Below are 26410 nucleotides of genomic sequence, written 5' to 3' on the forward strand. Positions count from 1 at the left end.
CTCAGCAAAGGTATTTATTAAGGCAGTGAATTCTTAGTGAATTATGGAAGGCACTTTAGCAGACTCGATGTTGTCCTCAAAACTAACTGCAATAGAAAAGAGGGATCCTACCACAGCAGTGGATATGGGGCAGTATATCCCTAAATGGATACACGATAAGGTTTTGCCCTGGTATTTGTACTTTGTAGTTCTGCAGACGAGCATGTTTGCCTGTGCTGTGAAATTTTTGTGGGGTCAGAAAGAGCACCAGGTTGCTCCGGTCCTAAACCAACAGCTCTAGTCAGTTGGACATGGGCTTACTTTGGTTTTATGCAAGCATAAAACTTTACCCAAAATCTCGTGGAGTTTTCCTCCTTGGATTGGGGGCTTTGCTAGATTTGTTTACCTTATAAAGCATACAGGTGGAAAGCTTATAAAAAGATGAACTGCGTCAACAGTGAATGGCAGTAAAGCACAGTGCAGTAAAAGCTGACAATATTGCCAGTTTCAGAGAAAGTTAAGAGAATACATCTCATGGCAGTGGAAATCATGCCACAATAGTTTTTTGCTTCTCTCACACTTGGGAGGCTATTTTATTACAAAGTTGTGGCTAACAGTAGTAGGATTTTCCCTTTTGTACAACACTTCTGGGCTGATGAATCACGGTCCCTCTTTAGCTACTAAACTGAGTGCTTTTCCCTCTTCAGCGTGTACTCCAAAAGGCCCAGCCAAACCCCTTTTTCAGGCGAGCCAGGGCCACAGCTTTCGGCTGGGGAGAGTCAAAGGGTAGTCTCAGCTTTTGGGGTAGACCAGGCCGAGGGCAGCGGGGCCGAGACCCACGGTGGCGGTGTGGCGCTGTGTGGGACTGGGTCTGCTACTCCTGGGCCCATGGCTCCTTCAGCTGCCGGGTTATCCCCTAGGCCTGTTCCCCACACGTGTGTGCCTGGGTATCCGTGGGTGTAAGGAGCGAAGGAAGGTGTGCGGGTCTGGCAGGGCGCGGGGGCGGCGAGGGGCTTGCTGCTCCTTTAAGGTAGGCCGGAGCCAGAGCAGCGCCATAGCAACCGCTTGACAGCCGTGACCGGAAGCGCTTGAGGGGTCAGAGGTCGCCGGTGGCAGCGGGAAGATGGCGGCGGCGATCCTGGCGACGCGGGGCCCTGGCAGCGGCGCGGCCGCGCTCTCTGGGGCGGCGGCTCCCTGAGCGGGGCGCGGCGCGGCGGGGCGGGGAGCGAGCGCTGCGCCGGCACAGGTGAGGGCGGGGCTGCCGAGCGGGGCTGCCGAGCGGGGCTGCCGAGCGGGGCTGCCAAGCGGGGCTGCCGAGCCGACTCCGCCGAGCCGACTCCCGCGCTTGCTGACTCCCGCCGGGCTCGGCGGTAGCGCTGGGTCTCCGGAGCTCGCTCGGCCTTTTGTGGCCGAGATGCAGCCTGCCGAGCTGTCTCACGTGCCTCCAGTTTCTCCGCAGGTATGACTTTCTGTGTTTTAGGAGGGTGGGGAACCGCGGCGATGCCAGAGGATGTGCCGGTGGAACAGAACGCGTGAGCTTGATTAGGGGAGACGTTTAGTGTGTGTAAAACGTGTACGTGACCCGAAACCTTCGTTTCGGTAGTGCTGTTGTTGTAACTAGGGGAATAAACGGAGGTTTGCTGTTATGGTATCATGCTTACCATCTTTTCTGCCGGGAAAGGTAGTCTCCTTTTACAAATTGCACACACGCAGAAGTCAGTCGTTTTTGCCAGCTGTAGCTGGGTGGTTTTCTCTGTATACCGTGCCTGTTGTTACTTTTCCTGCTGATACTGACATGTAGGCTGCTGGCTTGGGTAAATTTGCCCTCTGGTAAAGCTAAACTTTGACCTGACTCTGGTCTCTTGTGTAATAAGTACAGGGTGAGTATGGGAATCTCGCAGCCAGGCTGTTCAGAACATAACTGCAGCCACAGAAAGCTGCTTATTGAAAATAAATACTGTAAATAAACTATGCAGGCAGCTTCATATTGGTGTTTATGGGTATTCACTATGATACAGTACTTGAAATCGACATTAGGCTTTTTTGAATTTCCACTTATGCATGGAGTGGACATACAATAGGATGGAGTTCATACAATAGGTAGCGTATGTTGCTTGTTGCTCACTAAATATTGCCATATCTCATTTACTTCTACCCAGTCTCTGCTTCTGGACCCCTGGACTTTTTAGTAGCAGTTGCCACAGCAATATTTTAATGTTTCTCAAGCACTAACCTTTTCCACTGTAATAGAGATCAGCAGATCAGAACGTTTTTTCCCTTCTTACTTTACAAATGGGAAAACTGGGATTAAAGAAGGAAGAATGTCAAAGTATGTCTTAAATTGAACACAGAAACCTGAAATGAGTTGGCTGACTTTGTAATTAGATTTTATAGTATTTATCTAATACTCTGAACGTGAACCTTCACTAGCACCTGTCCTGTGTGGCTCCTCAGCAGCTTGAGGTACAGTTTAACAGTGTGAAGACAGTTTGATATGTGGGCTGCAGCTAAAGGGTGTGGTCTCATTCCTCTGCCATCACTGGCCATGGATTACTGCTGCTCACTTTGTAGTGGATTTAGTGGTTGGATGGTTGCAGGGACAGTTGATCTAACGGTTTTTATGGGGATGGCTTTCTGAGAGATAGAAGTTAGTCTAATGAGTGTTTGATTTGATATTAATGAAAGCTTTTCCTTCCTGCATTAGTGTAATCCAGCCATGGGTTGAGTAGAATGTGAAACTATCTCAAGAAACCAGATCTCAAATTGGTCATTCATAAAATAAGGACTGCACTGAAAACTTCTCAAGGGTTTGAATTAAAAAAAGAGAAGTTAGCCATGTCTAGGGAGTATGTGGTAAGAGTGAGTATTACTCTGTGAAGGAACATTTCTGTCTTTCCAGAGTCTTTTCTCCACTCAGTCTTGCTAAAGAGCTTCTGTACTAAAAAGTGAAGCCTCTTACAAAGCCTTATTGGTTTACCAGGTGTACTCAGAGAGGCAGGACTCTTGAAGGAAAACCAATATTGTATACTGCTGTGAAAGTCAAACTGAAGTTACACAGGGAAACCTTTGTTATGGTATGTTCCATCTCAGTTTTGATGGGTTTTGCTTTCATGATGTTCCCTACCCGCCTCACAAAAGCAATCTGAAAAGAAAATTTGAAGTATAATGAGGTGTCATTTTCACATCTGTCTGTGGTTTTAGCAGTTTCAGGGTTGCTTGGTCCAGCAAATCCTTTCTCCAGTTGCTCAGTGGCAGGCTGTCATGTGTTTCGTCTTCACTGCAGTCTCTACTGCTTCAGCAGATATTTTTAATCATGCTGGGCTAGATTCTTAATCACCTGAATTGTCTCAGGTGCAAATCCTCTTCTCCTTCTACTGTCTTTCTATTTGTTTCTCTACAAGACTTCTCCCTGTAGAGTTTCACTCTCTGAATTATTGTTTAGACAATCTCATTCATGTCCTTTCTTTCCCATCCCTTGTCCTGTCCTTTAGTGTGATTGCTGCCACCCACTCCTCCCACCTCTGCTTTGCCAAAACACACCTTTCACTTTTTATTGGCTGCTTCTTCCAGCTTCGTGGGACATGCAGCATGTTTGTCTTGATTTATGGTTTCCTACTACCTGGTAATCGGGTATGAATGATGTTTGTTTTCCTCTAACTTACTTTCTTCCTTATTTAGTTTTCCTGTTCTCCACTTAGTCTTCTTCAAGGTTGCCCCTTCCTTTTTCCCTTGTTTCTTCAGGTTGTGGTGCCGAGAACACACAGACAAGATTCTTCATGTTCTGTATTTGGTATTGTGTTCCATAATCTGGTTTAATGTTTTATTGGCTATGGACTGAGGACACCTGGCTTGTTTGTGTTGTATGTGTGTTTGTTCAGCACTTGGAGCTAAGGGGAAAATGGAATATTTAGAGAGTTGACTTTTTTTAATGTCCCCTACTGAGTGTGTGCAAAGGTTTGCAGTTTGATTTTGTGACTATGCTTTGACGTGGCCAAAAGGTAAATTGCTCCTGAAAGGGGATTCTGCATTGTAAAGTCCATTGTTGTTGCTGTAGTGTTAGCAAACTTCTTGAAATGTACATGAGATGTCTCTTCATTTTCCTAGCCTTTTTCTCTTAGCCGAAGTAGTTTGCTTGTGACCTTGTTTTGCTATAATAAACTTAAATTACTTAATTTGATTGTATTAGAATTTCTTCCATGCTTAAGGCTCAAAACTGGTATTATTTACTCAGCAATACCAAACTAATTGCTCTACTAGTTTCACACACTATCCTTTAATGAGTTTGAGAAAATGAATTTTCCTTTAATTTGACAGAAGGTTTTAGTTTTTGGTGTTGTTTTTATTCCACCACCTGAGGTTCCTTGAAACAAAACTGTTTTTTTCCATCTTGCTCCCTTTAAACATGCCTTTCCAGGAGTTTACATCTGTCATATTTAAATTCCCATGACTTGGGTTTTTTTGGGGGCATGCTTTAATATATAGTACCTGCTATTTATATTGTTAAAGGTGTCAAGAGAGCAGGTGTTGCTTTCATTCAAGTGGTTCTGAAAGGTATTACTTAATCTGAGGTGCTTTCTCATGGACCTTATGGTAGTTTTGGTTTTTTTAAGGCATCCAGCATATTTTACAATTGAAAGGGTTTGTATATATTTATTCTCTTTTGATGGCAGCCTCAGAGATGCCATGAAGGTTAAATGAATAGACTGATGAGACTATGTAAAGTGGTTATGTGGATCACTACACATTCCTTGTAGAAGATGAATTATTTTTTTTCTTGAAAGTGCTCTATTCTTTTATAAAATTGTTTGAATTGCGGAAGTGTTCGTGTAAACTACTGGGTCCCCAGACGTGCTTACAATTCTTGGGTGCTTTAATATATGAATGATACAGTATTTTGTACTCCTCCAGCAAATCAGTGGAATGATGGAGCTGGTTGTAGTCAGAGGAATCAAAAGATAACCAAACGCCCAGGTTTTTACAGAAGAACAAGAAATAAAACACAACCAAGACTAAATAAAAGACAAGTAGTAGCAGGCAGCACAGGTACTGACAATTACATACATTTGAGATTTTTAAGCAAGAATGGAGTTATTTTGATTTCCTGAAATCCTGTTATTTGCATCAAACTGGTAATGGTTGTTACAGATCAAGATTTAACTTACTGTTCAAAGTAACTGGAATTGATTGCAGTTATACATGAAGTTAACATATAGGTTATAGGGTTAGTTTGTGATTATATATATTTTTTTTTGCCTTTTAACTTTTGTGTGGTCAGTATGATAGTGCTTCTACCCAAATATGAATGTTAGTTGTGAAGGAATAGACAATATGCTGTATGACCCATCAAATATAATAATAATAATAATAATAATCATCATCATCATCATAATAATACCACTCTCTCTGTTGTTTGAAGGTAAAAATGTCATGATGTTTCTACATGTGACAGCTTGTGTGAAGTGCCTCGTGTGGCCACTGATGCAGTTTTAACAGTGATAAAAGTGCTGAGTCTGTTCAGCTTGATCAGGTGTTAGAGAGGCAGAAGCAATAAATAGAAGATTCAACCTTTTTTTTTTTTTCCCCCCCTCAAATAAAATTCTTTATATCTAAGTAATTAATTCCACCTGACTTGGTAATTCTGGTCTTACATTTTGTCATGATTACTCTTACCTAGTGTTAGTACTGATTTTTAAATTTTTTTTAAATATACATTTCCCCAATCTCCTACAGAAGCAACAATCTACAGGCTGCATTTCTTCAAGTATTAGCATTATGTGTTTTGAATTCCGAAGATAGTTACATATCTTGTAAATTATACAGTGACTTGAAACATTTAGAAATCCATTTTAGTTTCTCATCATTTTTTAGTTGGACAGCAATTAAAACTTAAGACAGTGTTTTGGCAGTGATACGCTCCTTTTTCTAAAATGAGCACAGTTTCTGTGGTTAAATTTTCCTTTCATTTAAGCACATATTTGAATCAGTGTTGGCCAAATTTTTCCAACCATGTTCAAAATTAGCTACAACCATATTTAAAAATATATGTTCTCCTAATATGATTTAACTTACGTAGAAAAATGTATGTAGAAATGAATGTTTTGAAGCTGATTAATGTTTTTGAAGTGTTTTATACAATTTTTTTTGAAAAAATGTCAATAGACTGGCTCAAATATGTCTTGATACTAGTAGTCACTTTGTAATAAATACCACTGAAAACACTCCATGCTATGCTCTGAAATTTGAAAGGTAGCTGTTCAGAAAGAAGCTGTAAATTCCACTCCTCAAGCAGCTAAGTTTCAACATCAAAACGAAGTAGAACGTTTGCTCTTCTTCTGGATTTTCATGCTAGCGTTATTTTGGAGATTACTGAAGTTTTTATTGTATTGTGCTTCTTTAGGAAGATGTAGTTACCATTTTCATTTGATAAGTTTGTGTTGTAAGTGTATGTAATAGCAAATGTTAAGCTTTGTGTAGAGGATAATCAACATTGTATGTATTCTGAAATACAAGCAGGGACAAGTCTGAATTGAATCTTGTCAGGTGACTATTACAACTCCCTGAATTATTGCTAAACATTTGGTAGTTTCAGTTGCTAGGAAAGTATTCAGCTCACTAAATACAGTTACATATTTTTGTGCTCATTGAAAAACAGCTTTTTAATTCTTCTGATAAGGTAAAAAGCCAGGAGAGAGTGGTGGCCACATGCTGATCTATGGAAGTTAACTTTTCAAAGTGAACCAAACTGCATACTGACTTCAAGCTTTCACACTATGATGAGAACCTGGAGTTTGTTCCTAGTTCTGCTTTTTAAATTTTTGGGTTGTGTATCGGCTAGAGTTGAGGGCCATGTACTCCAGGGAAGTCATCACAAGGTCCCTTGACAAAGCCAAGGAAAACTGCAAAAGATTCCTCAAAGAGCAAAACATGTAGAAGAAATACATAGCTGTTAAGTTTCTCTTGGGAATAAAATAATTTTTTTTTTTTTTTGTAACTCTACACTCATAGAAAACATCTTTCTCTTGAGTACAGCATTTCAGAAAGTGTGAGGTAGTACACTCATGCTAAGGTTATTGAACCAGTCTGTAGTCTAGTAAGGTAAGGGTAATAAATTCCTCTCAACTTCCTGCATAGGTGGTAGTTTTTTTCTGGTCTTCCCTCTTCACTGTGAAAACACCACTAAATCTGTCAACTTAAATAGTGAATTCCCTTAAAAGGAAGTGATTTTAGCAATTTCTTTCAAGGTCTCTTGCCCAGGTCAGTAGATTTGCCCTTAGGACAATTTTTTTTTTATGTTAGTTTGAATTTATTATTTCCTGTAAAATATGTAAAATCCCATCAGTATAAGTCATAAGCTATTTCTCTATACACCTTAATTGTATTTGTTGGATAGAGAGTCCTGTAAGAGCAATCTTGTACAGAGCTAGTTTTGCAAGGTGTTTTTTTTTCTGTTCTTCATGCTTATATTGATGCTTTTGCATTTTCTAGCCCCTTCAAAGCTTCCAGTTTATCAGCATTTTGAAACGTAGAAAGTGATTGGTCTAAGGATCTTCGTGCTGGTTGGTTTGAAGATAATACGTGTCTAGCAGCTGTGAAACTGAAGCCTGAAGCAACACCAGGACATTGGTGTTTCTGGCTTTCTGTACTTTATTTTTTGCTCTGTCATCATTATTCTCTTTCTTCTTTGCTGGAATATTAGTTATTAAAAATTCTGACATCCTAAGAATTGCTGCTTATAAAATAACTTCTCATTCTTTTTGTCTGTTAGACCTTGTTTGCATACTACAGATAACGGTAAATTGCTCTTGAAAGCAAAATGAAAAAGCAGTATCTTAATATAACCAAGTGAAATGGCTACTTCAGTTGTTGCTCATGTCTTCTAATCTATCTAGACATTTGGTTTTGGGTCATCATACCAAAATGTGGAGGAGGAGAGAAGGAAATGTTGGAATATCAGTGAACTTTTTTGTTTAGTGTTGGAATATATTTACCTTTCCCAAAAATAATTTAAACTGTTTTGTTTGGCCGTACAATGACTACTGAGATCTCCATGTTCTAAAAAGCTTTAAAGTTGGAAACCTGTTTCCCTCATCTTGTTTATATTTTGACAATGATTGATATTGCAAATTTCATCTTTATGCTCTTGATCTTTGTATTTTGTCAATTAATCTCTGTTAGTTTTTCTCTCAGCCTTACAGTAGTGCAAAACTACACTGTAAGCTAGATGTTTTGCTTCATGAGGGTTTAACTGTTTAAAACGCAACTGAGGACTTAAGAATTTTTATAGTCTCTTAATTTTACAGCTAGCAGAGAGCTATTTTCAGAAGAATTGGCATAATTCAAAGTAACCTATAAGTTGACCCCTTTTACTCTGGTTTGAGTTGAGACCAGGACTGAAAGAATTATTTTAGTGGTTAAAGACAGAAACCCCCTCATGCTAAATTTTGAGTGCCATGAGCTCTATTTCTCCTTGTACAAACTGTGTGCAGCAGCTAGAGAGACACCCAAGTGCTTGACTTCCCAGGTAATAAGGACATTCTGGATGCTTCCAGAATTTTTTTTTTTTTTGGTCAAGACCCTGCACAAACACACACTAGACATACTGGAGAGAGTTCAGTGAAGGGCTACATGGATGATGAAGGAACTGGAGCATCTGACACATGAGGAAATGCTGAGAGAGCACACTTCTCCAGTCGGCTTATTTCTTTCGTTTTCTTTACACCCCCTGTAGTTTTAGCAATGTGGGCTGTATAAGATTACTGATAATTTTTTTACAAGGAGTCGTTGCAGACTTGATCTTTATACGTCACTGCTCTTACTGGTTCTGCTGTCTAAGCTGGTTGCTCTCAGCTGTTCATTAAAGGTCATACAGTGGTGCCTGTTAATATGTCTGTGTCCTTGCTTTGGCCAGTTCCTATCCTTGCAGTTGCTGCATCAGAATGGGAATGCTGATTAAGTAAGTCTTGGTAGTTGGCCCGTTCGTTGGCTGGCTCAACAAGGTTTTCTTGGCTTGGAAAGATAGCTTCTCAAGAGCATCCCTTGTTCTATAACAGCTGTTTCAACAAATCCCAGATGTAAGACAATTTTCTTCTACTACTTTCTTCCTCTTTAATACTGTGTTCCCTGAAGCCTTTAAGTTGTTACTTCAGGTTACACTATCTGAGCTGCTGTTCACAGCTAACAACACTTTCTAGTAAGCTATTTCCATAAAATGGGAACTTTTCTGTAGAGCAAGATACAGAGCTTAGACTTTATAATTCTATTTTAAAGATTCCAGGAGAGAGAGTAGTGTAGTGATGAGAATCATTGGTCATTTGCCGTTGAGAAGGTTACAGGCTTCTAATCACCTTGCTTCCAACTGACTACCTGCTCCTGTGGTAGTAGAGCCACACTGAAGGTGGGATTTGTACTTATGTTTCTCCAATGGGCAAGCTTTCTGTCTGCTTTCAGTCTCTTTCCTTTATTTGGATACTCAGCAACAATGAAGAAGGCTTTAAAGATTGCTGTTAGAACAAATGGATTAGGTCTGTTTATACAGAAGTCAGTATCAGCCTGCTAAGGAATGAGTAGTGTTGAGAAAATGATAAATCCATGTATTTTGTTGTTTAAGATAAACGTGAGCATTGACCAAGGATAATCTTGCCATTACTGTTTACTGCAGGCTTTCTTTCTGCACCTTCTTATTCAAGACACTGTCTGAGAGGATGACTGGGTGGACTCAGGCTGATTCAGTTTTGTGATTTCAATGCTTTTTCTACTAATCTTTTCTTTCTTCAACACCATACAAGATAAAACTAAATATTCATTCTCTGTAAATGTTGTTCTGTTAAACGCAAGTCAGATTTGAGTTTAAAGAATCCTTTCTTTCTTCAGCCTGGGCAATTTTCCAATTTTCTGAGAGCAGAGCAGCCCAGCACACACTCCTTCAGACAATTCCTCATCTTTCTCCTTTCTCCAGAATGAAAATCCAAAAATATCAGCAATAGGGGTCAAAATAACAAAGGAAAAGGGGGTTTTGCCACTTCATGCAAGGATTTTTGTAAATAGTCTTGTCCTTCCCTGTCCCAGAATAGTAACAAAACTTTCCAAAGAATCCACAAAATAAATCAGACTCTTTTCTAGCTTCTGAGCTAATTCAGAGTAGATGCCATTACAAAAATGCTAGAGAACAAGTACTATAAAGGATATACTTTTAATCTTTTAATATTAAGATTTTGTTTCTTATCTGTTAAGTTTTCAAGAAATTTGGGGGAACTGCTAGGTCCCTGATGATGCTCAGCTGTTCTTCTTGTGTCTAGGATATTGATTGGATTGATGATACTTGGCCTTCTTTTGCTTGATAATGAGGAATCTTAACTGCGTCATAAGTGGAGAGATTCTATGGTTTAGGACAGACTGGAGTGAAGTATAGTTGTGAAGAACTGGAACAGCAGGGGATACAAGCTCCAGAAAAAGTAATCCTAGACTAGAAGCTCTCTCATCCATGCCTGCTTGTTCTTTCTCCAGCTTCAGTGACATGATCAGAAGTAGTAAGTAGGGTGAGGGACCGTGATATGTAGCAAGATCCAGGAATCGATGTTCAGCTGACCAGAGCTGGGGCTAGAAACCAAGGCTGGTGCTGGCAGAATGAGTTAAGACAACTGAAAGGCCGAAGGCTGCTGCTGAGAAGCAGGATCAGAAACCAAGAACAAATGACAACAAGAGGGAGAGGAACTAGGTTTTTAGAACTGATACATCATAGGACATTTGTTAGTAAATTCAATAGAAATATAGCCTAATAAAAGTCTACTAAAATAATGAATTTGCTATACTAAGGGTTGCTTTTAAAACAAGGCGCTTTGTGAAACTATCAGTCAACTATGCCAAACATCCTGTAGGTTGTGATAACATTAAGTCTTCTAAGACCCTGTGGCAGCCTACAGACAACATTTATGTGGATTCTGACCCACCTGGGCAATCTACCAGCGGGAGACTGGAGACAGGACCAGGACGAGAGACCAGGACAAAGATAACAAAGGACTAGAATCAACAAAGACACCCCCCCTCCCCCCCGGACTATGTAAAAGAATTCTGGGTACTCATTGACATGGAACTGAATATGCATGTTTTGGTGTATATTAGTTGGGGTGTTTCACTGACTTGTTGGAGCACTCATGGTGGAGATATCCCCAGTGCTGCCCAGCGCTGCAATAAAGAATGCCTGCTCAGTAACAGCTTGTTTGTTGTTATTGGGTCTTGATCTCGGAATCCTTACCCAGCTGCACCTAGCCTCCCACTTTGGTGACGAGTGTTAGAAAGCAAGGGTGTTTGGAAGCTCCGAAATTTTTGCTTCAGAACAAAATATTTAGGTTGTTATCTGCAGCTTTAGAATGGTTGTTTTGGTTTCTTCTATACCAGATGTGTGTGACAACCATGAGCGGAGTTCACAAGGTCAGTTCTTTGGCTCATTGAACACTGGTGAGTGGCTGCAGCTTTTTTGCCTTGAGTCACATGTGCCACTCTTTTCTGCAAGTAATTCTTACTTTAGTGGTAATTCTTGGGTTTGCAATGATTTAGCTATTGAGAAAGTTTAAAGAGATTTATTTTTTTTCCCAAAGGTGTTCTATATCAACAAGCCATTGAACTTAATCACATTCATACATATGATACGAGAACAATTTCTTCATCAGTGGATTTACTGGAGGAAGTTCTGCTGCCTGGGTTTATGCATTCAAACTGTGAGACTGCTGCCTTCTGATCTGTCAGATTGACAGGACTGATCTATAGAATGCCATGAGTATGTACTAACTGTACCATGACACACTCAAAGAGCTAATAATTGATTCCTTGAAACCATTTTTACCCCTGTGAGTCATAGCGGGACTTATGACCTCCCTAAGATTTTTTTTTTTGAGGTTGTGACTAGTTGCGACTGTTCTCCTAAGGGCAAGTGTCTATGAAATATATCCAGGTCAATGACAGTCAGACTGGAATTCCCAAACCAGAGGAAACAGCCATCCGAACTGAGACTTAGTCTGGAAACTGAGGAACCATGTCTGTGTAAGAAAAGGAGCTTCTCAGTTCCTGTACTTCTGCTTCTATTTTGATTGTTAATATAGTTTGTTTGTTTTATTTATTATTTTTTATTTCAGAGAGTGCTAAAGCTAGAAAATATGATTCACTAAGTCCCGACAATGTCTCATTGGAGGACTCCTGGAAATCCACACTTACTAAGGCAAACATTGTCATTTCGGTAACAGAATCCCTTTGTGAGCCTCCTCGAAACAAATGTTTTGCGTGAGGACTCCATTTTTCTTGTTCTGAATTAATTAGAACAAATTACCCTTCAGACTCTTATTTGTGGTCAACTATTTGTGTTGTTTAGAATCGAGAGTGATTCTGAATGCTGTTTAGAAGCTGCAAGGATTGTAAGTGGTGAACAGGTAAATGTATCAAGCAGAGCATTGTGCCTCAGTGTTTTTAGAAGCTAAGGAAGATCACTGACCTTTAGAGATTTCAGCTGGTGTTTCCACTTGTTCTCCAAAGTATTGTGCTCTCCATTAAAAAAATGTTAACCTGGAACAGCAAAACAGCTTGCTTTTCTTTCTTAAATTAAGTGATGACTTAAGTTGTTTACAAAAGAAAGATGATAATTTGCTTAAGTATCCAGTCGATAATAAGGGTCTAAAGGGCCTTATCTATAACAGTATTTTTTTTCCCCTTCTGCATCTGAACAATCCCAAGTTTTTTGTTTCTTTAGTGCAGGAGCAGACAGAAGGCTGGCTCAGAGTGTCAGGGAGGGAACTAAGACATAAATCCAAATGACCTTATGGGGACTTTGACACATTTGCTTTCTGGCTGATTGAAAAGACAGCAACAAGAAGAACATACTTGGGAATTTTCCACCTGCCCATTTGATGTAGAGTAAGAAATAAACCATTCACTTCCTGACAGCGTGTCTGAAAAGTGGAAATGGATTGGTTATTTAATGTGTTTGGGTTTTTTTTGCAATCTGACTCACAGTGTTTGAATGTGTGTAGTTGCCAGTTCTTGATGTAATAATTTTTTTTTTAATCCATGAATAAAAAGATGCAATAGGGCAAATCTTCAGGGTGTCAGAGCATACAGTCGCCTATTCTCTGTTTTGTTCTCCCTCTAATAGCAGGATAAATAAAAACATTTTGAGGTTTGTCTTCTTCTACCAAGACTCTGAGAAAGAAAGGGAAAAAAAAAAAAGTGTGCATGTGGGGGATGGCTGAGCATGGAAAATTTAATGAAATTGATCATGGGTTTCCTTTTCATGTGAAATTTCCCTGAATTTTTCCCCGTGACTCATTTCCTTCTTGATTCCTTTTAATGCCCATTGCTTTTTTTTTTTTTTTTTTTAAGACAAGTAGGTAGCTTTTTTCTGCTCAGTATGATGTGAATTTTGCAAAGGTGTATATTTAGTGTTGGAAGTTATTCTGGTTTTCTCAGTGCTCAAACTTTGCAGTCTATTCTCTGTAGGGACAGATGGCCTCTTTTCTGTAACTTCTCTTCACAACTTGTGGGCAAAAACAGGAAGCAAGGAATGCACTGCCAAAGTAAATGGATATTAATCACAGGTGTGTTGTATGAGGGAAGAGGCAGTGGGATGCTTTATTTTGACAGATTTCTGTTGTTGGTGGACTTGTATTGATAGAAGATCAGTGAGGGAAATTGTTACAGTTTCATGGATTCTGACTCACAGTTTTTGGTTCATTCTGGTGTACTCTTTCTGCCTACTACAGGCTTTTCTAAAACTCATACCCTGAAATGCCACCTGGCTACAGTGGTAAGGGCAGCTGATCAAAACTTACATGACTAATTCCTTTTTATTAGAGAAACAAATACTGTCTTGTGTGAGAGATCTAAATGGTTGATAGAATGCTTGAGTCCTTCACCAGCCTACAATCATTGCCACTGATAAAGTTCTAGGGAATCCATAAATACTTTATTTACTATGAATGCATTTGGTCTTATGGTACTCTTGGACATACTTAAAGTTCTTCAATATAAGTTTTCTTACAAGGGAAAAAAATATTAAGACTCTTAGGTTTCTTCTAATACCTGTAAGATAGGGCTTACTTCTTTTGTTGAAATACACAAAATAAGGTGTTCTTCTAGCAGGATTGAAGTTTAGTGTAACAATTCAATGCATGTGAAGCATTGTAAACTCTTAAAGGTCTTGGCAGCGTTTCTTGGAATACCTTACTTCATTAAGGTTTTGTATGATGTGATCACCGAACTATATAAATGCTCCTCGCTGTGTCTTCTCCTCTCCTCTACCCAGCTCCTTCCAGGGTTCAGATAAACTGTACAATTTACAAGACGTTAGTCCTTTGAAAGTACTTGTGGTCACCCTAGTAAAACAAATTCCATTATTTGAATTCTAAATGAGTGATTTGTTGGAGAATAAAGCTTAAATACTAGAAATAAAATTGCCTGCAGATGTTAATTTTGTTTTGATCTACAAATTGGTAATATATTTGATTTATGTGAACGCATACTACTTTTTCCTGTAACTAGCTATTTCCCTCTTTCTCAAAATTTACAAGCAACCAAATTGAGAGCCTTGAATGAAGAATGATGTTAACTCTTTAATTAGAGACATTCCCACCTGTCCATGTACAATGCGGTCCTCCTGATGTTGAAAATTACATGATTAGACTTATTCATCCTGTATGAAGAAGGAGCTTATTTTGTAGAGAAATTAAAGTGACTTTTTAGCTAGGCTCTTTCCATGTCACTAATAGCATAGTTTCTTCTAGTTGGATAAATTAGTACATCTGAAACAAGTTTGGGATGCTTGAAAAGAAGTCTTAGGGACAATCTGAAAACTGAAATCCCAAATAATTTAGTAAAATAATACAAGAATTAAAACTACTCCCACACACCTTCCCACTGCTGTATAACTAGAGAAATCTTCCCTGCCTGAGTTTACAGCTTTTATGTCATAAGAATTTCCAAACACTGAGAAGAAGATGACAGTTTCCTCAGCTGTGGCAATGCTGGCTTTGTTCCCCTTTCTAAAATGAAAGGAGCTTTCCAGCCAGGAATAGGTAGATGTATTGCAGCTTACTTTCAATTTAGATGTATTTATGCATTTCCACATATAAAGTGTCAGTTCTTAGCTTGTTTCTAGTTATTGGTACATCTAAGTGCTGATATATCCTGTTAGCTGTTTGTTCAACTAGATAGGAACCTTCAGCAAAAACTTGCTGTGTTTGATTTTTACAATCTGGTTTTCTGTTCTTGTCTCTGAATGTACAAATAACTTGAAGTATTTGTTGAAAGGCCAAGTTCTTGGGAATTAGACACAGGCTCAAAATATCCCTTGATAAACTAGTCAAACTAAATTTCCTGGCTTGGTCACTGTTTACTTTCTAGAATTAAAAATAATTTGTAGCTGTTCCTGAGTTGGGAGAAAAATTATCTAGTTAATATAGCTGTTATGACAAAAGAAAGAAAAGTTTTGGAATCAAAATTACAATTGAAATGTTACTACTTTAATTACTGTACTTAATAGTTCATTATTAAGTACTGGTAGCTTATTACTAGTGTATTATATATATGAAGAGTGTGTATGGGGCATGAGGTTGGCATTAGTAATAGATTACATCCTTGGAACTATAAGACTGTAATGGGTTAACCTCACAGCATAGGAAATCTTTGTGTCTTGGATCATTTATCATCTGTAGGTTACTTTTTAATTTATTATTTCTTGTGAACATAGAACTGGCTAAGGAAGAACACGAGTTTTTGCAGCAATGCTTGTCCAGTATGCATCTGGCTTAGGTTGATCTTTGAATACATACGATTATATGGAAAACAAGTTTGGTTAATAAAATTCATTAGTGTTTGTAATGAGTTTTACTTAGCTGTTCAGTACACATCATTACGTTTTTCCAGTTTGTGTAAAGAAAGGCTGAAATTTCAAACTTAGCTTGCACTTACCTTTAAGGAAACTTGATTAAAAAGACTTGATTAAATAATCTAATGGTTGTCTTCTGGCTTTAAACTTTGAGGAGGACAAGCCCCTGACAAAATATGGTTTGAATCAAACATAGTTTTTCAAAATGCCCTCTGAAGTCAGTAATGGAAGAATATTCTTTTCTATGTTTAAGTCAGCAGGAACAAACCGAAAGAAAACTGAAGAGGGAGCTGTTTTGCGGAAGCGCTTCATTTTGCGAACAGTTTTTTTATCACTGAAGTTTGTTAGACTCTGCACATGTTTAGTCAATTATTTTATGCAAAAAGAAAGATGGCAAGTTTTGTAGTCACTTCTTACCCTTTTCATATGTAAATACGTCTGACAACCTGTGTCTTGAACTGGGCTCTAAAACAACTTGTTGCATGTTGTAGGAAAACTTTTATTCATAACAGAGAACTCTTCCAAGGCATCCTGTACTTTGTTCCCTTCCTTTTCTCAGAAGAAAAAACTTGAAAAAATATTGCCTGTGTAGTAGTTTGCATTTGGAGGGTTCTAGTGTCACAAAGATGTGAGGAGAGTGAGACATCCCTGAAGTTGTCTCTCTAGTTTTTCTACTGTGATTGCAAATTGTACTCAGAAGGTCTAGAATATTAACCTCAATGATCAAGCCTCAAAGAAAATAAGCTGTGTATATATTTGCTGCTTTATAGGAAGAGAAAGTGATGGGGTTTTTTTGTGAAATTAGACCATAGGATCAGCCTACTGAATGGAGCTAGTTGGGATGGGGAATGAGGTGGAGTAATTCTAGTGCCCAATATGAAATTAATTTGACAGATTGGTACTAGGCTTGGCAGATTCAAAATTGCGTAAGGTAGTTTTGATTCAGGATTTTAGAATGTCTGTACTACTTTGCTGGTATGAATAGTTTCAATTTACTCTTTCTCTCAAATATTTGAAAAAAACCCAACCAAACCCTTACTCCAGAATCTTAGGAATGTTACTGTAATATACAAACAAAAGAAGTGAAAGCTGATTTAGAGGGCTATTGCTAAAATTACTTCAATTCTTTTGGCTTCAGTATCTATTTAAGCTAAAACACTTTACACTTGTGCTCCTTTACATAAACATGTCTTGCCCTGGAAGCTGCTTGTGGTTTAATGTTTAATCACAATACTGGCAGCTTATATGTGCTGCCAAGAGGCCATTACTTTTTGTTCTTGTACTGGGGCTGTTCCAGTGAGATGCCTTTAAGATGAGAAAATGCATATTTAACAAATCCTGTCATCACTGCCTATGCAGTGAGAGAGCTTTGTGTGAGCTTCTTACCCCATTCCACCAAGTGCAGTTGCTGATGTTTATATGGAGCAAAGTTTAATTAAAAAAAAAAAATCAGATGTGATTTACAAGGAGATGCTTAAAAATGGTTTATGTAAATAATGATTATTTGACTGTAGGTACTGTAGTATGTCTACAAAAATTGTGCTTTCTGCAAGGAAATCAATGGGAAGGTTAATCTGATGTTAGAAATATACGTTCAACATGTGTTGTTCCCTAATAAAAACATTTTTATCCCCCAACAATATTCCCTTCAAAACACCAACTGTATCTTTACATCCACATCCTTTGCCTAATGGGAATATATCAAAGACCAGCACATGCGACTAGTGCAGAGCTACACAGTGGTGTTTGACCGGCCATCTGCTTCCTAACAGAATTTATATGGCTTTGTTATTTTGATATACTCTCTGAAAAGACTGTTAATTTGTTTTATGATTAAACTGGTGAAGATGGAGGAGGACCTAAAAAGGCTGGCTTTTGTGACTATTTCTAGCTTATCTTTTACAATAGAAACTAACAAAAGTGTCACTTATTCTTTTTTTTCTCCTGTTCCCTACTCTCTATAGTAAAAAACCCCAAACAAATTAAAAGAGAACTTTGATTAAATAATAATGTGGATAGTAATTTGTTAATTAAAAACTGAATTACTGTATGCAGTGACCATAAAACTTTTCTAAATACTGATGGAGAATGTTGTTTACATTTATTGATATATTCAAATCCAGGGCTGAGGGAGAGCGAAGACTTAAAAGAACAGTTTCATGAACATTGTCTTAGGTAGATTTTTCTGAATACTCTATTCTGCCTTCATCATCAATATATCAAAATTACTAATCAGATTTAATTGCTGAGCAATCCTTGACATAATTTAGTCCAATGATTTTTTTCTCTTACCAGCATTACTTTAATAATGTATCTGTTTGATCCCAAAAGAAGACATCTTTTTAAAAAAGTTGTGAAAGCTGCTTGCTGTAATGGTTCAATAAAATATTCAGCTATGTCTGGATTTAGAAAGGAAACACATGTTGTAGCTTGTATCTATGTTGGAAAAAAAATTGTTGAAAACTGTGCTCAGCAGAAATCCATGTTTCCTAAAGTTGTTTTCAAATTGTCTCCTTCACTTTCGAAAATTTTTTTACAGCCAGCTTTATCCCTCCTTGGGAAGGATGGGCAATGGAAAACTTGAGAACATGTTGTCACGATCAGATAATCACATACATGGAGATTGTTTATGATCCTGCCAGGGCAAAATGAAGATAATACAATATCAGGTGCACAAAGAGGCTTTTATTTAGGTGCAGATCAGCTGGTAAGAGTTGCAACAATGTATTTGTCATAAGCTTATATTAGATGTGATAACTAACCCTAAACTTCAAAAGGGAAAGATTAGGGAAATAGTTAGAGGGAACTCACCACCTGGAGCTGCAGTGGTATCCCATTGGTTTCGTAGTAGAGGGGGGGTGGAGGTCCAGTCCTAGGAAGTGTCTTGAGACTGGTGCTCTTCTCCTTTATACAATTAATTCCTGGGATACCCAATCACTGTTCCACGTTTGTATCAAAAATTCTTTATCACCTCCTGCGTTCCTTTGGTCCAGTTATCCATGTCTTTTCTGCCAAATTGGTGATTTACGTGTAAGGCCTGGTTATCGCTGGATGTCCTTGCTCAGTGATAGCTGTGGCACCAATTGTGTGCCTCTTTGTTTATAAATTCGGCACATCCCAAGCCAAACTCCCTGGTTCACAGTGGCTTGTGGCATTTGTTGACAAACAGGTTTGGTGGGTTGCTGAGACATCCTGTTGTTCTGGCTTAGCTCTAGATGTCTCAAGACAAACACCAGATACCCTGAGTGTCTGGATACACTGCCTGTTGTAGATGGAACATTCTCTGAATGTGCCAGGAGGGGTCAACTTTAATTTGCTGCCAGTGGACTTGGATTTGCTGCTAACGGACTTGGATTATGCAGCTGTAGAAGACCCCAGCACCAGGGTATGTGACCATTCCCAAAGCAGCAGGTGACTCTGGGAAGCCTATGCTGGAGCAGCTTGCTCCTGACCTTGTGCAAAGGACTCATCAAGGAGAGTTTCATGGAAGACTCTCTCCAGTGGGGAAGCGGGGGAGAACTATAAGGAATCTTTTTTCCTGAGGAGGAAGAAGCGGCAGGAGCCACCAGACTGTGAACTGACTCTCAACTGCATCCCCTGTGCCACTGGAGGGAAGGAGGTAGAGAAATCAGGAACAAAGTAATTTGGGTCCTGGAAGAAGGGAGGGGTGGGGTAATGTATGTAAGCATTGTTTTTTTTTTGCCTGTGTCCTGTGTGTATTTGATTAGTGTGAAATTAAATTATTATTTTTCCCCAAGTTGAGTCTGTTTTGCCCGGGACCTTAATCAGTAAAGAACACTCCTTTTCTTTGTCTCAATCCATGAGCTTCTAGTTGGCCTTTGTCCTTCCCATCCCACAGTGTGTGTGTGTGTGTGTGTATGGGGTGGGGGGCAGTTGAGGGATTGGCCACTGACTGGTTCTTTGTTGTGTTAGGCCCAAACCACAACATTTCTCTAAATAGTTTCCATGCTTTTGTTAGTATTTATTTACAGTAGCACAAATGAATGGCTCCAATAGGCTCCAAGTGATACTGTTTAATACAAGGATTTGGATCCTTGTGTTGCGTCATTTGTTGTCACTGCTCTTCCTCTTGTTTATCAAGCTGTTTGCTTGATGGTCATGCTGGCAACAAAAATATTTCAGAGCTGAACTTATCAGTATAGGGATAACTACCTGTTCCATGCTCAGGTGAAAAATGACACTTAATTCTGGGAAGAAGAGTATTTCATAGTCAATGCTGTTATTTGTACTGCTGGTGCTTCTGTGTTCGACTTTGTAGCTGTGCTTGTGATGTTTTTCCTAACTTCAGCATGCCTTGCAGTCTTGCCAGAAGTGGACTAATTTTCTTGAGGCTGAATTGTTTGAATGCAAAGTGTCCCAGTATGTAAAGATATAATGTTATTTGGGAATAACCGAGAGTTTCAGCAATGTGTTTACTGTCTTAAGACACAGGGAGAAGCCTCAAACTGATGAAGAAGAGAGGGAAGTGGAATGTCATATACATCTGTTTTTGAAAAATTCATGGTTTAAAATTTCACCAATAAAAATATCACCTCCACAATGGCCATTACAACAAACTTACAAAAGGCATTTCAAGAGCCACTCATTAGATAAGGAACTGGCTGACTGGTCGCACCCAAAGAGTTGCGATCTATGGCTCAATGTCCAAATGGAGACGTGTGAAAAGTGGTGTTCCTCGAGGGTCGGTACTTGGACCAGTTTTATTTAACATCTTTGGCGACATGGACAGTGGAATTGAGTGCACCCTCAGCAAGTTTGCTGATGACACTGAACTGTGTGGTGAATTCAACACGCTGGAGGGAAGGGATGCCATCCAGAGGGACCATGACAGGCTTGAGAAGTGGGCTTGTGCAAACTGCATGAAATTGAACAAGGCCAAGTGCAACGTTCTGCACCTGGGTTAAGGCAATCCCATGCACAAATACAAGTTGGGAGGAGTAAGGATTGTAGACAGCCCAGAGGAGAAGGACTTGGGGATAGTGGTGGACCAGAAGTTTAACATGAGCCGTCAGTGTGCACTTGCAGCCCAGAAAGCTAAGCATATCCTGGACCGCATCAAAAGAAGCATAGCCAGCCAATGGAGAGAGGTGATTCCCCCCCTCTCCCCCCCTCTCCCCCCCTCTCCCCCCCTCTCCCCCCCTCTCCCCCCCTCTACCCCCCTCTCCCCCCCTCTCCCCCCCTCTCCCCCCCCTCTACCCCCCTCTCCCCCCCTCTACCCCCCTCTACCCCCCTCTACCCCCCTCTCCCCCCCTCTTCCCCCCTCTTCCCCCACCTAGAGTACTCTGTCCAGTTCTGGGTTCCCCAACATAAGAAGGACATAGAACTCCTTGAGTGTGTCCAGAGGAGAGCCACAAAGATGATCAGAGGCCTGGAGCACCTCCCCTGTGAAGACAGACTGAGGAAATTGGGGTTGTATAGCCTAGATAAGGGGAGGCTCTGTGGTGACCTTATAGCAACTTTCCAATATCTGAAGGGGGCCTGCAAGAAAGCTGGGGTAGGGCTTTTTACACAGATGTATAGTGAGAGGGCAAGGGGCAATGGTCTAAAGCTTAAAGAGGGGAGATTCAGGTTGGATGTTAGGAAAAAGTTGTTTCCTTTGAGCATGGTGAGATGCTGGAACAGGTTGCCCAGGGAGGTTGTAGATGCCCCCTTGCTGAACATCTTCAAGACCAGGTTGGATGGAGTTGAGCAACCTGATCGTGTGGGATATGTTCCTGCCCATGAAGGGGGGTTGGAACTAGATGATCTATAAGGTCCCTTCCCACCCAAACCATTCTATGATTCTCTGAAGAGCCATGATTGCATTTGAGAATCCTTTTGCAAACTAGAAAGGTATACATGTTTTCTTTATCCTTAGCTAGTTGCCCAGGTACTTCATTTATTAATGAGCATATTTTACAAACTAGAAGATAATCTCCTCTAGTTTCTGTTATATTTTTATGCCAAACAGCCATAGCCAATTCTTTCAAGGAATTCTGTGTTTATATAAAATCTTTTTCCTGAAAGGTCAGGTCAATTGGTAAAAGGGAGAAACATATGCTAGGGTGTGTTCCCACTTGGAAATAACAGAGAATTCTAGATCTTCTTGGAAAAGAAATTCTTGTAGCAAGAGAGGAAAATAAAAAGGGAAAAAAGATCCTAGTAATTAATTACAAGATCATTAACTCTAAAGCTGTTTGGCTCTAAAGAAAAGTCCAGATGCAGCTCTTACTAAACATGTTCCATTACTATAGAAACTGCTACGATAAGATTCCTTTTTTAGATATTTCTGATAGTATTATCTGCACAGCCAAATCTAGATATCTTCCCTTTTTGGCTATGATTTATTTAGTGCAAAGATGGAGTAATTGCATTTCCTCTTAGGTTCGTTTAAGGGGGAGAGGGCATACCAATAAGTAACTTTCTCTAGTTGTTGTCTACCATGTCACCTGTCTTCTTTATCTTCCTTCACATTATAATTTTGGTGTAGGTAAAACTGTTTTTCTGGCCTCTCATCCCTGAGCAGTGTAGTTTCCTTAACTAGCCAAACAATGTTTTGCTTCAACAGTCTCAGTCTTTTAAAAGTTGTTCTTTTTCTTCCTTTCCCCTATCACTTTGCAACTTTTTAAGGCACTTTTGTAGCAACACCAGTGGTACTGAGTGTGAGACTGAGTGGTCGGTTGGTCTATAACAATGCTCCAAATGTTTTGGGAGCTCTTGTGAGGCCTTCCTTCTGTCCTGCCGTTTTCTGCACTAGTATCGCTTGTTAAGCTAGAGTGTGTCTTGCATCTGTAAAACCTAGTAGCCCCTGGATAGCTGTAATGGGTTTTTACCCTGAGTGTAATGATTTAATGGATATTTTATTCTTGAATTGCCTAGCATCTGTGTCTGCCACGGCATGACTATCTAATGACCTTGCAACTGCCAAATGTATTTGCAGCTGTCTTGAAACTCATTCTTGCTGTAGCATTGACTTTCTCTTTGTGATGGGAAGTATAACACCTAATAAACCACTTTTAATTCTTTTTTTATAAGATTCTTTCAGTTCTGCCAAACTTTATTAGAAACTGAAGTTCTTTTTCAAATGAGTGACTGTTTTACATTTTGCAAAGCTAAAAATCTAAAAATCTTAGTCTTAGATGTTGCTTTTTTCCGTTTGTCTTCTGGCAGCTTAGTGAACTTTTGCATAAGCCCAGGCAGATTAGCTTCCCCAGTTTCTTCAGTATTGAATTATTTTATTTAGCTTCTTATACATATAATTTGTTGTTAGATAAATTGACCTTGCTGAGTGTTAATGCAAAACATTGTTAACTCATTTGTCAATAACACTGGATCCCTTACATCTAAATGCAAAACACTTTACAAGTAAGAATCAAACAGTCTCTCATATCTTCCTATGTGTTTGAGGGACAAAAGCCATTCAGCCTTAACACAAAACATTAATTGCTTTGTTATGCTGTATTGGTAAAACATTATCCGGCTTTGAGAACATTTAAAGTTTGAACAAAAATGTGTGTTTTATAGAATCAGATTCAGTAGCCCTGGGACCAGAAGCAACATATCTGATGCATCAGCCCACTGTTCTGTATGGGCTAAGGATCCCTGTTGAGATACAGAGATTTATGCACTCAAGTACAGGTTGTCTAATTCAGCTCTGCATCTTCACTGGCAAAGCTGGCATCTCTGCACAGCACCAGGCTGGATGAGCAAAGGAAGGTTTAATCCTGTGAAACGCCGTGGTCTGTGAGAAGAGGCTCCAGACCTGGATCAACTTGAGACCCAGAGAATCACTCTTTGGAGTTCTGTCAGAGAAGAAGCTAGTAGAAAGAATTACAGAGCTAAAGGCAAGGTTAAAGCTACAATTCTTAACACTGCTTTGTAATGTCTCTTACTGTAAGGTCTTAAAGCAGAAATATTATTAGTTGGCAGTGGGCTGTTAGTTTGGCAGTGTGTGGGTTTTAGCTGTATGGCTTTGAGTGTTTTGACTTCACCAAAACTGAAAGGATTGAGAACAGAATTTTTTGTAAAAATATAAACTGTTTCTGCTGTTTCTAGTGGGAACGAAACATTTGTAAATTTTCTGCAGAACTGTTGTTTTTTTCCTCTTTTGTTTTGATGCCTTCCAGGTAACCCATCTATTGTTTCTACTGTGCTTACCTTAGAAAGCAGCCAGCCTGTAAGCATAACCCGCTAGAAAGCTACAATTTATGTGGCTTTTAAAGTTGTTACGAACTTAGTGATATTTAATTATGTTTCTGAGTGATGTATATTCTTGATACAAAGGCAGCCCTGCAAAATTTCAAGTTCTCCAAAGTATGCAGTTTTCCAGTTAAGTGGCTAGAACATTTTAAACATTATTTGCAAGTGTTTTTTTTTTCTTTCGTATTTGTCTTGGAAATATATTTTTAAAAGCCTGAGGCAGTTGCACAGACTCCAAAGCTTGGCAGGGTTGTATGCGATTGATAATAGCAATTTCTCTGTTATTTAAAAAAAAAAAAAATGACATAAATTTGTCTGTAGGCACTGTTCTCCATCTCCTATATATATATGAGTACTGGTTAGCCAGAGTGACTTAGATGGTAGGGAAATAAAGAGAAGTCTCTCATTTTTCTTTTCACCCCTTTATCAATTCTAAGAGTACATAAAATTCATAATCTGGTCTTGAAACTGATTCTAGGCTGCGACCCACTTGATTCAGTAAGTTTGCTGTTGGGATTTTTAGCATGGGGCCTGCTGAAGTTTTATAGCATGTAACATGCTAAAAATAAAAGGAATAAAGTAGTTTAGCAGTTGTCATTGTTTTACAGGTGATGGCTGTCATAGTACAAAAGATAGAAAAAATTTCTGCTTTAGATAAAAAAAACCCACACAACAAAACCAAACATGCTGTAATACTACCCATCCAGAATCAGATTCATTTGTAAGGTGCATTATAACTGGAAAAGGAGGAATTACTTGTGTTATTATATCCTCTTCTAAAAGGCAGAGGTATTTGTAAAGGATGGTCACATACACAAAGCTCTCAAGGAAGCTTTCTCCAAAATTTGGTACACTACTTAAGGCCTCTGAAGGTCTGCTTTTACAATCCCTCCCCCACACACCCCTTTTTAGTTTTGTAATTGTACTCTTCAGAATAATATGATAGCGTAAGTTTTCTGTCATGCTGTTACTATCCTAGTGATGGCCAGTGGTTTTCATAGCTTTGTGAACAGGCTGAATTTTGTTCATGCACGTCTCCTGTATTTCTTTTGAGTTGTTTACCTGATGAGAAAATTCTGTCTTGATGAGAAAAGCCATTTGAAGTTTCATTGATGTATCCTTAAACAGAAGGGAGTTGTGAGTTACTGTTTCGTAAGTAGGCTGAGAAAAGTGTGTATCTTGGAAACAGTGAGCACAACAAAGTTTTTAGAACCTTGGCAATTCAACATTTTAAAAATTGTATGTTCACGATCTGTTGCAGTGCATATCAGTAACTTCAAGAGCTTTAGCTGTTTTCAGGGAGTGATTTTTGGTTCAATGCCCGTGGCAGAGACTTTAAGATACTCCACTGAAAACATTATTAATTTTGTCTTTGAGTAACTGTTTCTTCAGCATGGAGTCTTTGGTTTCTGTTTCTCAGCTGAGGATTTTATTTGAGACAGGTACTTCTGAAATTATGAATGCCACTCCTCTCTGCCAAGAATATCAGTGAACTGAAGTGTGGGGGTGCTCTTATTCAGGGGCGAAAAGATTGGATGTATTGGTTTGTTTGTAATATCCTCAATTACAAAGTGGAACATTTTATCAATTTTTCATTATTTTCACTTGGATTTGTTTTCTGTCAAAGTTGGCCAGCTTTTTGGTCTGTTGTAGACTTCTAAAACAGGACTCACAATGTCCAGCTGTTGACCACAAGTAGCTTTTTTCATAAATGAGAGTGGGCCTGGAGCTGTCCTTCAGGCTTGAACTTATTTACCTAATAAAACTCTAGAACTGACCACTGCTCCATTTTTGTGAAAGTTTATGGTTATTTTTATTGTATTTTCTATTTTATATTTTATTTTGATGGGGGATTAAGGGGATGGGGAGAATACAACAGCTCTTCATATGCCAAACCTGTTTTTCTTGACTTGCCACGCAGGGCACCTTTTTATATTGGTTGCTGTTGAATACGGGCTATGGGGCCACAGTAACTTGAAGGATAATACAGAGAACACTGTACACATGGAAAGCCATTAATACCTTTCCATGCAAAAATTATTTAGGTCTGTGCAATATGCATAAGCGAGGTAGCTTTAGGTGGAAAAAGCACATGTGCAGTTCTTCCTACAGCAGCTCAAATTTGTCAATTCATCTGGATTTTCTGAATATAGCAAAGAATAAAAGCAAGCTACATTTCCATAAATCATTCTTATTTAACAGGAAGCAGCTGTAGCTGTATCTTGATACCTTCTTACAAATTATTTTAAATACCTGAGCTCATGTTCTAATTCAAGGTTATTGGTCTAATGGTTGTGTGGAGCAACAGTGGAAAGAGTACAGGTAAACAGGAGTGAAAAATGATTTGATATCTGTACCCTAGCT

The 26410-nt window shown here is 39.1% G+C and overlaps 1 protein-coding gene across 10 annotated transcripts in view; it reads left to right on the forward strand.

Moving 5' to 3' along the window:
- Positions 1-1086: 1086 nt before the first annotated feature.
- LCLAT1 (lysocardiolipin acyltransferase 1) overlaps positions 1087-26410 on the forward strand; it is a 153275-nt gene continuing 127951 nt past the window's right edge. For 4 of the 10 annotated variants that reach the window (XR_007889089.1, XM_051615333.1, XM_051615331.1 and 1 more), the window contains exon 1: positions 1302-1438. Coding sequence is in view for 5 of the 10 variants with exons in the window: in XM_051615333.1 (XP_051471293.1) it covers positions 1394-1438 (45 nt within the window). In the remaining 5 variants the exon portion in view is untranslated. Of the gene's footprint in view, positions 1226-1300; positions 1439-26410 lie in introns of those variants that run through there. The other 6 variants (XM_051615325.1, XM_051615327.1, XM_051615326.1 and 3 more) reach the window with 3 other exon arrangements.

Source organism: Apus apus, chromosome 3 (genome assembly GCF_020740795.1).
Source record: "Apus apus isolate bApuApu2 chromosome 3, bApuApu2.pri.cur, whole genome shotgun sequence".
NCBI classification, from domain to species: Eukaryota; Metazoa; Chordata; class Aves; order Apodiformes; family Apodidae; genus Apus; species Apus apus.